Source organism: Schistocerca cancellata, chromosome 7 (assembly GCF_023864275.1).
Source record: "Schistocerca cancellata isolate TAMUIC-IGC-003103 chromosome 7, iqSchCanc2.1, whole genome shotgun sequence".
Lineage (NCBI taxonomy): Eukaryota > Metazoa > Arthropoda > Insecta > Orthoptera > Acrididae > Schistocerca > Schistocerca cancellata.
In genome coordinates this window covers 72,148,444-72,161,098 of record NC_064632.1, presented here as the reverse complement: position 1 = coordinate 72,161,098, position 12,655 = coordinate 72,148,444, and the positions used below count along the sequence as shown (strand labels likewise).

General features: G+C 41.6%; 1 protein-coding gene across 1 annotated transcript in view; it reads right to left on the bottom strand.

Annotated features, from left to right (window-relative positions):
- The window catches only part of LOC126092605 (endoglucanase A-like), a 201,957-nt gene that overhangs the window by 181,198 nt on the left and 8,104 nt on the right, over window positions 1-12,655 (bottom strand). Inside the window, exons 2-3 of the mRNA XM_049908303.1 lie at window positions 11,387-11,554; window positions 2,852-3,130 (exon numbers count right to left, since the gene is read on the bottom strand). Coding sequence (XP_049764260.1) covers window positions 2,852-3,130; window positions 11,387-11,554 — 447 coding nt within the window. The remainder of the gene's footprint in view (window positions 1-2,851; window positions 3,131-11,386; window positions 11,555-12,655) is intronic.

Genomic DNA, 12,655 nt, shown 5'->3' with positions numbered 1-12,655 from the left:
GGGGGGGGGGGGGAGAGGTTCTTTGGGGTAGGATTACGGAACGACGGGGAAAGGATGTCGGTCATGCTCTTTCAAAGGAACCATCTCGGCATTTGCCTGCAGCGATTTAAGTAAATCACGGGATTGAACCGTCGTCCTCCCGAATGCGAGTCCAGTGTGCTAGTCACTGCGCCACCTCGCTCGGTAAAAGCAGTGAAACAACTACAAGGTGGCACACGAAATGTGTTACCATTTTGTTTTTGAATGTAAACTTTATTGTCAATACAATCTGAAAGGAACATATACTACAATGAAGAGCCGTCCGTGGAGATTTGTTCTAACTCAACACATGCTCAATATGTCTACCATTTCGTTTCCTAACTTCCTTCAAACCAACACTGACGTTAGTGATTACCCCAGGGCACATGTCTTCCGTAATTTCACTGTAAGCTTGAAGAATAAGTCTTCTGAGCTCCATTAAATCACGTGGACGTTTCGGGAAAATTTTTTCCTTTAGGTACCCCCAAAGAAAAAAGTCACATGGATTGAGGTCTGGACTATTGGGGGCTAATTTTGTCCATCAGTGAAGCGACCTGGAAACCTGAGTGAAATGATCCGCACGTCGAAAAGCTCGTGTAAAAATTCCAACACAGTGTTTGCAGTGTGTGGCCTTGCTCCATCTTTCATGAACCACTGCATGTTGAAGAGCAAGGCAGTAGCAAGAAGCTGTGGAGTGAAGCTATTGCGGAGCATGCTCAAATAAAGCTCGCTGTTCACAGTTTCTTCAAAGAAAAAGGGTCCAATAAGTCCGTGACTGGAAATTGTTGCCCACGCTGTAATCCTCGGGGCATAATGTTGTCGTTCATGAAGCACTTGTGGGTTTTCAGTGGCCCAAAAGCGTACATTTTGTTTGTTAACCACACCGTCTAAATGGAAATACACCTCGTCTGAAAACCAAACGTTGCTGAGAGTTTCTTCCCTATCCTCCGCCCACTGAGCAAACAGTAGTCTTTGCTGCTTGTGTTCTTCAGTGAGCTTCTGTGTACAGGTCATATTGTATGGGTACATATGGAGGTCAGTTTTAAGAATTCGTTGAACGGAGCGTCTGGATATTCCCAGTTGCTCTGCTGCCTTTCTACACGATTTCCCGGCACTTTGTACAGCAACTCGTAGCGCTTCAGTATTCTCCGGCGAACAAACAGGCTTAGGCCGAGGTCGCTTCGCTTCCAATACTGCTCCTTCCTGTACAAATTTATCGTACAACCTGTGGATGGTCTTCTTGCAAGGGACCCATCGTGTGTTAAACTGTTGTCGAAAACACCTCTGAGTCACAACGAGGCTTTTCGTTTTATGAAAAAGTAACACAATTGCCGATCGTTCGTGTGTCGTCAGTCTTACATTGTCAGCCATTGCTGATTACTAGTCTCCTAGCGGCAGTATCGTGAATTACACGTCATTTCGTAACTCATTTGTTTTTCCAAACTCTGCTGGTACCTTCGACCATAAATATAATAGACTGGCCTTGACGTCATTTTCGTGGCTCCAACATCTCAGGGCTAAAGTCACGTGAATGTTGGCAAAACATGGTTGTTTCGCGTTGCGCTTACGGCTGTACTCAGCGTTTTGTCGGGGGAAACGGCATTACATTTCACGTGTAGGTGTTCCTATGATGGTGCAGATGCGTTTATGGAAATCTTTTTATACTTGAAATAGAGTATCACGTAAATTAAAGTGTTGAAAGTGATGCCTATAAAGTCAGACTCATATTCCATTTTCGAAAGTATCTGTGATAATTCGGTTACAGAAGTAAGTATAATTGTTTCTCTTTCCTACTCATAGGTTCCCTAAGGATGAAACCGAAGGCATCTTTGGATACAGGCCCTGAAATGGAAAAACTGCACATACGCGCCTTTTTGTATATACAGGTTAGATTATAATAACGTAAGAGCACCTATAGTCGACACATGAAGAGAATTTTTTTCTACCTTCTGATACTATTAAATAAATGTAGGGTCCAAAATTATTTTCTGAAACTTCAAAGTCTCACCTTTCATCTAAAATATCATTTTTTTAAACTGATAGTTTAAACTTTTGTAAAAATAATAGGAACTGAACCTTTAGAGTGCATCTAAAATTGATACTCTAAAATGGACCTGCTCCTAAAGTCGACAATTTTGGCACCTATAGTTGACGTAATTCCCACATCCCATTTTCTTTTATAAGTGACTAGAGCTCAAAACGCGGCGAATCCAATGTTAGAAGTTTTGACACGAGCCCACTCTTACCGTTTAAAAGAATTTTAACGACATTTTACTTTAATTGATAGTTTATAGTAATTTCGTCCCGCTGGCCACGAGAGGGGCGTTCGATGTATTTGTTAGATTTTATAAATGGTACTGTGAACAAATCCAGGTTAAATGTAGTTCTGACATAATTTTTCGCAAATAAATAAGTAATTTTTGTTGGAAGCATTTGGCAGTCAACTGAGAAATGTGGGTAAAAACGATACAAACATAGGATGGCAGACCGCTGATTTGAAATCCCGCCACGTTTTGCCAACAGTCACGTGGTTTATGTTGGAACCACACCAGCCCTATAGCTCCTGCACAGCAAGGCCAGTCTACTAGTATCTATGGTCGAAGGCTGGTACTGATGTACAGATGCAAGCGGGATATCTAATGTGCGTCGTAAATTGTCAAAGAAACAATTGGTAACACATTTCGTGCGCTACCCTGTAGGTCCTCAAATGAACCAAAATCGTAATGTGCCAGTTATTACAGTGGTATTTATGAATATAACCATAAGTTAAGCCCATCACTTTACAAATATCATAGATCCAAACTCAGTGTTATTGACAGAAAGTGCGACTCACCAGGGAAGGACTCGTTGAGCAGGTAGGCTGGCCTGGGAAAATTGATGTCTTCGGGGCGGCCCCAGTAGTTGTGGTCTGCAGTGCCGTCGCCGACCTGCAGGTAGAGCTGGTTGGGCTGGGGGTGCGCCTTCAGCAGCCAGTCGGTGCCCCACTTGATGGCGTCACGCACTCCGTCCAGGAGACCCGCCTGCTGGTATCCCGCTTGGAACTCGATCGCCCCCCACGACAGCACAGTGAACGCCGATGACGCGGGAAAGGTGAACTTGACGAAGTCTCCCGCTATAAGAATAGCACACTCGTCGTCACCAACGAAATCGTCATATAAAACTGGTAATTAAGGATCACATAACTATTTAAAGGAAAGAGTTGAGGACCTTAACTTGGCTGAACGCTAAAAAATACCAGTCAGGTAAGGTACCTGTTACATCCGTAATAATCTTTAAGAGTCCAATGTACATATGTTTACAGTATCAGTATCTAAACAACTTAGTCACACCAAAAAATTATTTCATAAAAAAATAGAAGTATTAAACAGCGGCTGTTAAGTGTAATACCATTTAGATGAAGGATAGATTTACGTGGTGCATGAAGTATTTTATCGAACCTTTGGTCATGTTTGAATACGCAAATAATTAAAATTTCAATGTAATTGCACCAAATAAGAGGTAGCAACACAATCTGCGTTATGTATATATCTAAAGATTGCGCAGTGGGTTCCTTGTTTGGAAGGAGACTGGATCATGCCTTTTGTAATACAGAGCTACGTCTACTGCCACAGGACTGTGGCCTGTTAAAACTGAGGCTGCCCATTCCATTGTATTGCAGCTCGCGTTGGTCAGGAACACGCGATTATCATATGAATGTAGAATCGGGGAGGGCCTCACTCGCGCCGTTCATGATATCAATTTCCCCATGTAACTAGCGCTCGAGAGCACACCCACTTACGACTAATTTTAATATTTATTCTGCTTCCTGGTGCTACAGTTGTAATTGCTGACCCTTTTAAGGGACATATTTACGTCAACGGTAAAACCTGCTCCTTAAATTGAGTAGTTTTGGACACTTGAACGCCGTACAATTGACATTACTGGCGCTAAAGATCTGAGCCGCCAATAGTTGTGTCCAAGGTTAGCTGTGCACTAGCCTATTAGCGTATTATTAACAGCGTGTGATCTTTTTTTTATTATTGAATCTTCAGCCTTCTGACTAGTTTCATGTAGCCTGCCATCAGTTCCTCTCCCTTCACAACATTTTCATCTCAGAGTAGCAATTGCAACCTATGTTCTTAATTATTTGCTAGATGTGTAGCAATCTCAGCATGCTTCTACAGTTCTTAGCCTCTACAGCCCCCTCTAGTAGTGTTAACAGATGTCCTATTGTAATGTCCTTTCTTCTTGTCAAGGTTTCCATATTTTCCTTTCCTCGCCGATTCAGTGGAGAACCTACTCATTCCTTACCTGATCAGTCTACCTAATTTTCAACATTCTTCTGCAGCACGACAGCTCAAATCCTTCTTTCTTTTCTGTTCCGATTTTCCCCCTGTCTATGTGTCACTGCCATATGATGCTGCGCACCAAACGTACATTCTCAGAAATTTGTTCCTCAATTTAAGGTCTATGTTTGATAGTATTAAACTTCTCTTGGCCAAGAATGCCCCTATTACCAGCGGTAGGTTGCTTTTCGTGTCCTCCTTAGTCTAGCCGTCATGGGTTATTTTGCTGCCTAAGTAGCACCACTTCCTCAACTTCATCTGTTCTGTGATCAGCAATGAAGTTCCTTACCGTTCTCATTTCTGCTACTCCTTATTCTTTCGTCTTTCTTCGATTTACTCTCAGTTCATATTCTCTGCTCATTAGACTGTTTATGCCCCTCAACAGATCTTAATTCACTGAGGATAGAAATGTCATCTGGGAATCTTAACATTGATGTCCTGTCACCTTGGATTTTAATTCCAATCTTGAACCTTCCTTTTAGTTCCAAAATTGCTTCTTCGACGTATGGATTGAGCAGCAAAGGTGTCATATTCCTTCCCTGTCGCACACCATTTTTGATCCGTGCACGTCTTTCTTGGTCTTCCACTCTATTTATTCCCTCTTGATTCTTGTACATAGTGTACACTGCACGACGTTCCCTATATTTTACCCCTATTTGCCTCAGGATTTCGAACGACTTGCACCATTTTACATCATCGAATATTTTTTACGGGCTAACAAATCCTACGAACGTCTCTTGATTTTTCTTCAGTCTTGCTTTCATTATAAATCACAATGCGAAAACTGCCTCTCTCGTGTCTTTACCTTCCCTTAATCCAAACTGGTCATCATTCGAAAGGTCATCAATTTTTTCGCGTTCTTATGTGTACTATTACTGTCAGTAACTTGGATGCATGGACGCGCAGGTTAATCGTGCGGTCTGAGGCGCCTTCTCACAGTCCGCGCGGGTCCCGGCTTCGGAGGTCGGAGGTTCGAGTCCTCCCTTGGGCATGCGTGTATGTGTTGTCCTTAACGTAACTTAGTTTAATTAGTGTGTAAGCCGAGGGACCGATGACCTCAACAGTTTGGTCCCACAGAACCTTACCACAAATTTCCAATTTGGATGGATGAGCTGTTAAGTTGATTATGTGATTCTTGTTGCACTTCCGGCTCTTGCAATCGTCGGACTTTTGTGGATGGTGTTTTCCCGATTGTGTGATGGGTGTATCAGCATTCTCATACATTCTACACGCCGTCGTGAGTAATCGTTTTCTCGCATCTTCCTCCAATGATTTTAGAAATTCTGATTGAATGTTATCAATCCCTGCTGCCCTTTTTGATTTTAAGGTTTTCAGAGCTCTTCTGCATTATGACCCTAATACTGGATCCCCTTTCTCTGCTCTGTTGAATCCTGCTTCTTCTATTACGTCATTAGATAAGTCCTCCCCCTAGTAGAAGCCCTCAATGTACTCTTTCTACCTATCTGCTCTCTGCTCTGCATTCAATAGTGGAATTCCTATTGCATTCTTAAGGTTACGCCCTCGCTTTTAAATTCACCGAAGTTTGCTTTGACTTTCCTGCGTCACTCCTTGCGACAATATTTTCTTTTTGGGTTTCTTCACATTTTTCACGTAGCCAGTTCGCCTTAGGTTCCCTGCACTTCCAGTTTATTTCATTCCTAAATAACGTGTATTGCTGCATTCCTGAATTTTCCTAAACGTTTTTGTACTTCCTCCTTTCATCGATCAACTGAAGTATTCGTTCTGTTACCCAAGGTTTCTTCGCCGTTACCTTCCTTGTACGTACGTTTTTCTCTCCAACTTTAGTGTTGGCCTGTGAGATGTCCATTCCTTTCCAAGGTAGCTGCCTACTGAACTACTCATTATCGCAGTACCTATAGCCTCAGAGAATTTCAAGCTTATCTTTTCACCCATTGGTACGTCCGTATCACACTTCTGTACGTACTGATCCTTCCTGACTGAACTCTTAAACTTCAGCTTACACTTCACCACTACTATATTTATCTGAGTCTGTCTTTGTACCTGGGTACGTCTTACGATCCGTTATCACATTTCTAAATCTCTGCATAACTATGATGTATTCTAACCGCAAGCTTCCTTAATCTCTCAGGCTTTTCCAAGTAAACCATCTCCTCTTCCGATTCTTGAACAGAGTATTCGCTGTTACGATATGAAATTTGTTGCTGAACTCAATTAGGCTTTTTCCTCTCTCATTCCTACCACAAAGCTCACTTTCTTCCGTAACATTTGTAAGTAGGCTGTTTATGTTTTCTTATTGGCAACGTTACGTAGCGCTCTATATGAAAATCATTGGCTGTGCTGTGTGCAGTCTGTGGCTAGTTTGCATTGTTGTCTGCCATTGTATTGTTGGGCAGCGGCAGCTGGATGTGAACAGCGCGTAGCGTTGCGCAGTTGGAGGTGAGCCGCCAGTAGTGGTGGATGTGTGGAAGGAAATGGCGGAGTTTTGAAATTACATATATTATGACTTTTGATGATATTAAGGTAAATACATTGTTTGTTCTCTATTAAAATCTTTCATTTGCTAACTATCCCTATTAGTAGTTAGTGCTTTCTGTAGTTTGAATTTTTTATTTAGCTGGCAATAATGGCGCTCGCTGTATTGCAGTAGTTTGAGTAATGAAGATTTTTGTGAGGTAAGTGATTTCTGAAAGGTATAGTTTAATGTTACTCAGGGCCATTCTTTTGCAGGGATCTTTGATAGTCAGATTGCGTTGCGCTAAAAATATATTGTGTCACTTTAAGCTCAGTCCTGTACAATTTTTCAAAGGGGACGTTACACATTTTCTTATACTCCGGCCATACAACCGCATTCCAATCCTCCATGATTACTACATTTTCATTTCCTGTTACGTATTTAATTACCTGTTCAATATTGTCATATACGTTTTCTGTCTCTTCATCTCCTGCCTTCGGCGTCGGTATGCATACATGAACTATTGTTGTCAGCGTCGATTTGTTGTCGATTCTCATGAGAGAAACACTCACCAGCACTGAACTGTTCATGGTAACTCACTCTCTGTCTCCATTATGAATCTTACACCTGTCATTGCGTTTTCTGCTGCTGTTGAAATTACCTAGAGTCATGTGGCCAAAAATCCCTATCTTCTTTCCATTTCACTTCACTATACGTGCCTTAAATTTACAATGTCCTGTGGAACCTTTTCACCTCTCCTTTTTTTTCACAGATCTTACAGCGGTTGTAGTTTATTGTGTATAACACGACGAAAGTCTCCGTTACGTACATATTCGTGCTTCAGCTGTCTCCATAGATTCCTTCTCTCCTCGTCCCCATGTTTTCCTAGGTAGTCCTTGTCCTTATCTTTCAGAAGGGACTAATAAAAGTATTTTGTGAGGTTAATTTCCCTCCTGCTTCCTTCTAAGATGTCCATATCGCAGTAGCCTGTGTCATTCAGTGTAGTTTGTAATATCTTCTACCATTTACATTCCTTCCACTGTTGTATTTATTTTGAATAGGATGCAGTCGCGACTCTTTACAGCTTCCTCACGTTACATCTAACGTCAGATTTTGCAATTTTATCTCTTGCTTTTTCATGACGTACCGAGCTTGATTCACTCAAAAAGAATTGACGATATCGATCACAGATATTGCTACAGAATTTAGGATAATACAATAATACATGAACCATGGACCTTGCCGTTGGTGGGGAGGCTTGCGTGCCTCAGCGATACAGATGGCCGTACCGTAGGTGCAACCACAACGGAGGGGTATCTGTTGAGAGGCCAGACAAACATGTGGTTCCTGAAGAGGGGCAGCAGCCTTTTCAGTAGTTGCAGGGGCAACAGTCTGGATGATTGACTGATCTGGCCTTGTAACATTAACCAAAACGGCCTTGCTGTGCTGGTACTGCGAACGGCTGAAAGCAAGGGGAAACTACGGCCGTAATTTTTCCCGAGGACATGCAGCTCTACTGTATGATTAAATGATGATGGCGTCCTCTTGGGTAAAATATTCCGGAGGTAAAATAGTCCCCCATTCGGATCTCCGGGCGGGGAATACTCAGGAGCACGTCGTTATCAGGAGAAAGAGAACTGGCGTTCTACGGATCGGAGCGTGGAATGTCAGATCCCTCAATCGGGCAGGTAGGTTAGAAAATTTAAAAAGGGAAATGGATAGGTTAAAGTTAGATATAGTGGGAATTAGTGAAGTTCGGTGGCAGGAGGAACAAGACTTTTGGTCAGGTGATTACAGGGTTATAAATACAAAATCAAATAGGGGTAATGCAGGAGTAGGTTTAATAATGAATAAAAAAATGGGAGTGCGGGTTAGCTACTACAAACAGCATAGTGAACGCTTTATTGTGGCCAAGATAGACACAAAGCCCATGCCTACTACAGTAGTACAAGTTTATATGCCAACTAGCTCTGCAGATGATGAAGAAATAGATGAAATGTATGACGAAATAAAAGAAATTATTCAGATAGTGAAGGGAGACGAAAATTTAATAGTCATGGGTGACTGGAATTCGTCAGTAGGAAAAGGGAGAGAAGGAAACATAGTAGGTGAATATGGATTGGGGGGAAGGAATGAAAGAGGAAGCCGCCTTGTAGAATTTTGCACAGAGCATAACTTAATCATAGCCAACACTTGGTTCAAGAATCATAAAAGAAGGTTGTATACCTGGAAGAATCCTGGAGATACTAAAAGGTATCAGATAGATTATATAATGGTAAGACAGAGATTTAGGAACCAGGTTTTAAACTGTAAGACATTTCCTGGGGCAGATGTGGATTCTGACCACAATCTATTGGTTATGAACTGCAGATTGAAACTGAAGAAACTGCAAAAAGGTGGGAATTTAAGGAGATGGGACCTGGATAAACTGAAAGAACCAGAGGTTGTAGAGAGTTTCAGGGAGAGCATAAGGGAACAATTGACAGGAATGGGGGAAAGAAATACAGTAGAAGAAGAATGGGTAGCTCTGAGGGATGAAGTAGTGAAGGCAGCAGAGGATCAAGTAGGTAAAAACACGAGGGCTAATAGAAATCCTTGGGTAACAGAAGAAATATTGAATTTAATTGATGAAAGGAGAAAATATAAAAATGCAGTAAATGAAGCAGGCAAAAAGGAATACAAACGTCTCAAAAATGATATCGACAGGAAGTGCAAAATGGCTAAGCAGGGATGGCTAGAGGACAAATGTAAGGATGTAGAGGCTTGTCTCACTAGGGGTAAGATAGATACTGCCTACAGGAAAATTAAAGAGACCTTTGGAGAGAATAGAACCACTTGTATGAATATCAAGAGCTCAGATGGCAACCCAGTTCTAAGCAAAGAAGGGAAGGCAGAAAGGTGGAAGGAGTATATAGAGGGTTTATACAAGGGCGATGTACTTGAGGACAATATTATGGAAATGGAAGAGGATGTAGATGAAGACGAAATGGGAGATAAGATACTGCATGAAGAGTTTGACAGAGCACTGAAAGACCTGAGTCGAAACAAGGCCCCGGGAGTAGACAACATTCAATTTGAACTACTGATGGCCTCGGGAGAGCCAGTCATGAAAAAACTCTACCATCTGGTGAGCACGATGTATGAGACAGGCGAAATACCCTCAGACTTCAAGAAGAATATAATAATTCCAATCCCAAAGAAAGCAGGTGTTGACAGGTGTGAAAATTACCGAACTATCAGTTTAGTAAGTCACAGCTGCAAAATACTAACGCGAATTCTTTACAGACGGATGGAAAAACTGGTTGAAGCCGACCTCGGGGAAGATCAGTTTGGATTCCGTAGAAATGTTGGAACACGTGAGGCAATACTGACCTTACGACTTATCTTAGAAGAAAGATTAAGAAAAGGCAAACCTACATTTCTAGCATTTGTAGACTTAGAGAAAGCTTTTGACAATGTTAACTGGAATACTCTCTTTCAAATTCTGAAGGTGGCAGGGGTAAAATACAGAGAGCGAAAGGCTATTTACAGTTTGTACAGAAACCAGATGACAGTTATAAGAGTCGAGAGGCATGAAAGGGAAGCAGTGGTTGGGAAAGGAGTAAGACAGGGTTGTAGCCTCTCCCCGATGTTATTCAATCTGTATATTGAGCAAGCAGTAAAGGAAACAAAAGAAAAATTCGGAGTAGGTATTAAAGTTCATGGAGAAGAAGTAAAAACTTTGAGGTTCGCCGATGACATTGTAATTCTGTCAGAGACAGCAAAGTACTTGGAAGAGCAGTTGAACGGAATGGACAGTGTCTTGAAAGGAGGATATAAGATGAACATCAACAAAAGCAAAACGAGGATAATGGAATGTAGTCAAATTAAGTCGGGTGATGCTGAGGGAATTAGATTAGGAAATGAGACTCTTAAAGTAGTAAAGGAGTTTTGCTATTTAGGGAGTAAAATAACCGATGATGGTCGAAGTAGAGAGGATATAAAATGTAGACTGGCAATGGCAAGGAAAGCATTTCTCAAGAAGAGGAATTTATTAACATCGAGTATAAATTTAAGTATCAGGAAGTCGTTTCTGAAAGTATTTGTATGGAGTGTAGCCATGTATGGAAGTGAAACATGGACGGTAAATAGTTTGGACAAGAAGAGAATAGAAGCTTTCGAAATGTGGTGCTACAGAAGAATGCTGAAGATAAGGTGGGTAGATCACGTAACTAATGAGGAGGTATTGAATAGGATTGGGGAGAAGAGAATTTTGTGGCACAACTTGACTAGAAGAAGGGATCGGTTGGTAGGACATGTTTTGAGGCATCAAGGGATCACAAATTTAGCATTGGAGGGCAGTGTGGAGGGGAAAAATCGTAGAGGGAGACCAAGAGATGAATACACTAAGCAGATTCAGAAGGATGTAGGTTGCAGTAGATACTGGGAGATGAAGAAGCTTGCACAGGATAGAGTAGCATGGAGAGCTGCATCAAACCAGTCTCAGGACTGAGGACCACAACAACAACAACAACAATGCTTCATGAACATGAAACACGGTTACAATTGTGAATAAACGCTAACCATTGCTATTATGTGCGTACAATTTGTGAGTATTTTATAAACTCACCGTCGAAGTAGCCTTGCGTGAGGTCCTCGCCGAAGATTCCTTTGTCGTCAAGGCACGAATCCTTGCGCCAGGATACCAGAGGGTCCATGCCGGTCAGCTTTCCTGACCGCTGGGCTTGGTAGAATAGCAGCGACTTATAGATAACCTCGGTGTAGTTGTATGTCGCACCTGTAAAAGATATGAAAGTTGTTGTTAGGATGAAAGTATCTTCTTAGCCTTAGCTGTACTAACGTTACGCTAAACGACTCTGCGACTTTTTCCGCACTGAAGAACTGGATATCCTACACAGTGGGGGTATTTATTTGATACAGGGTAGTTGTTTGGTAAAAATATACACAGCTCCGCCATTTCAAAAAAATTATTTGGATTGTCTTATTCTTTTCTCTATCTCTCTTCATTTCTCTGGAAAATACAGGCCAAAACTCTGCAGTGGACAATACCAGCATTATATCCTTTTCCTGAAGACAAGAACTTGGTGAGTATGGATGGATGCAGACCCAGTTTTTCATGCAAGCAAGCAGAAAGTTGTGGAACGGAAATATCGTAGTTACTGTCCTGATGCCAGCTTATAGTGTGTGTAGTGTGTGTAGTGTATGCAGTGACTGATGTTGAGAAATGAATGAACCATGTAGCACTAGCCTTTTACATTATTAAATAACTTCTTTGCAAGAACGTAATTATACACTATCAATAAACCTAATGAGGTTACATAGTTTTTAAACTGGCCTGGTATTCGGAAGGGTGGACGCTCTAATCCTAATTCCACCACTGTTATTTAGGTTTCCGTGATTTTCCTAAAATTCTTCAGTCATATACAGGAATCATTCCTACTACTGTAGGAGGCCACCGCTGTCTGTCCCTCCAGTCCTGTAAACGACAGTGTGTATGAAGTATGATTTATCTTCTTAAGTTCTAATACCACTCCATGTGCCGTATCCATATTTACATGATCCATGGATGAATAAATATCACCACCGGTTTTCTTGATTAGCGATCTGACCAGTCAAGTATCTCATCGTCCTATTTATAAACATAATTAGATTCTTGTAATCAATCCCTCTTCGTCTAAGATTTCCTGTCGCATGTTATTAGTCTTCCACGACACCGGCTTCCGGCGATATATGTAGACGAGTAAATGAGTTTCTCGGTACTTTTTGGATGCGTGTGTATTTTGATTTGACGGGTGTGCTCTTTGGAAGATCAAAATGGCTCTGATCACTATGGGACTTAACATCAGTCCCCTACAACTTAGAACAACTTAAGCCTTAC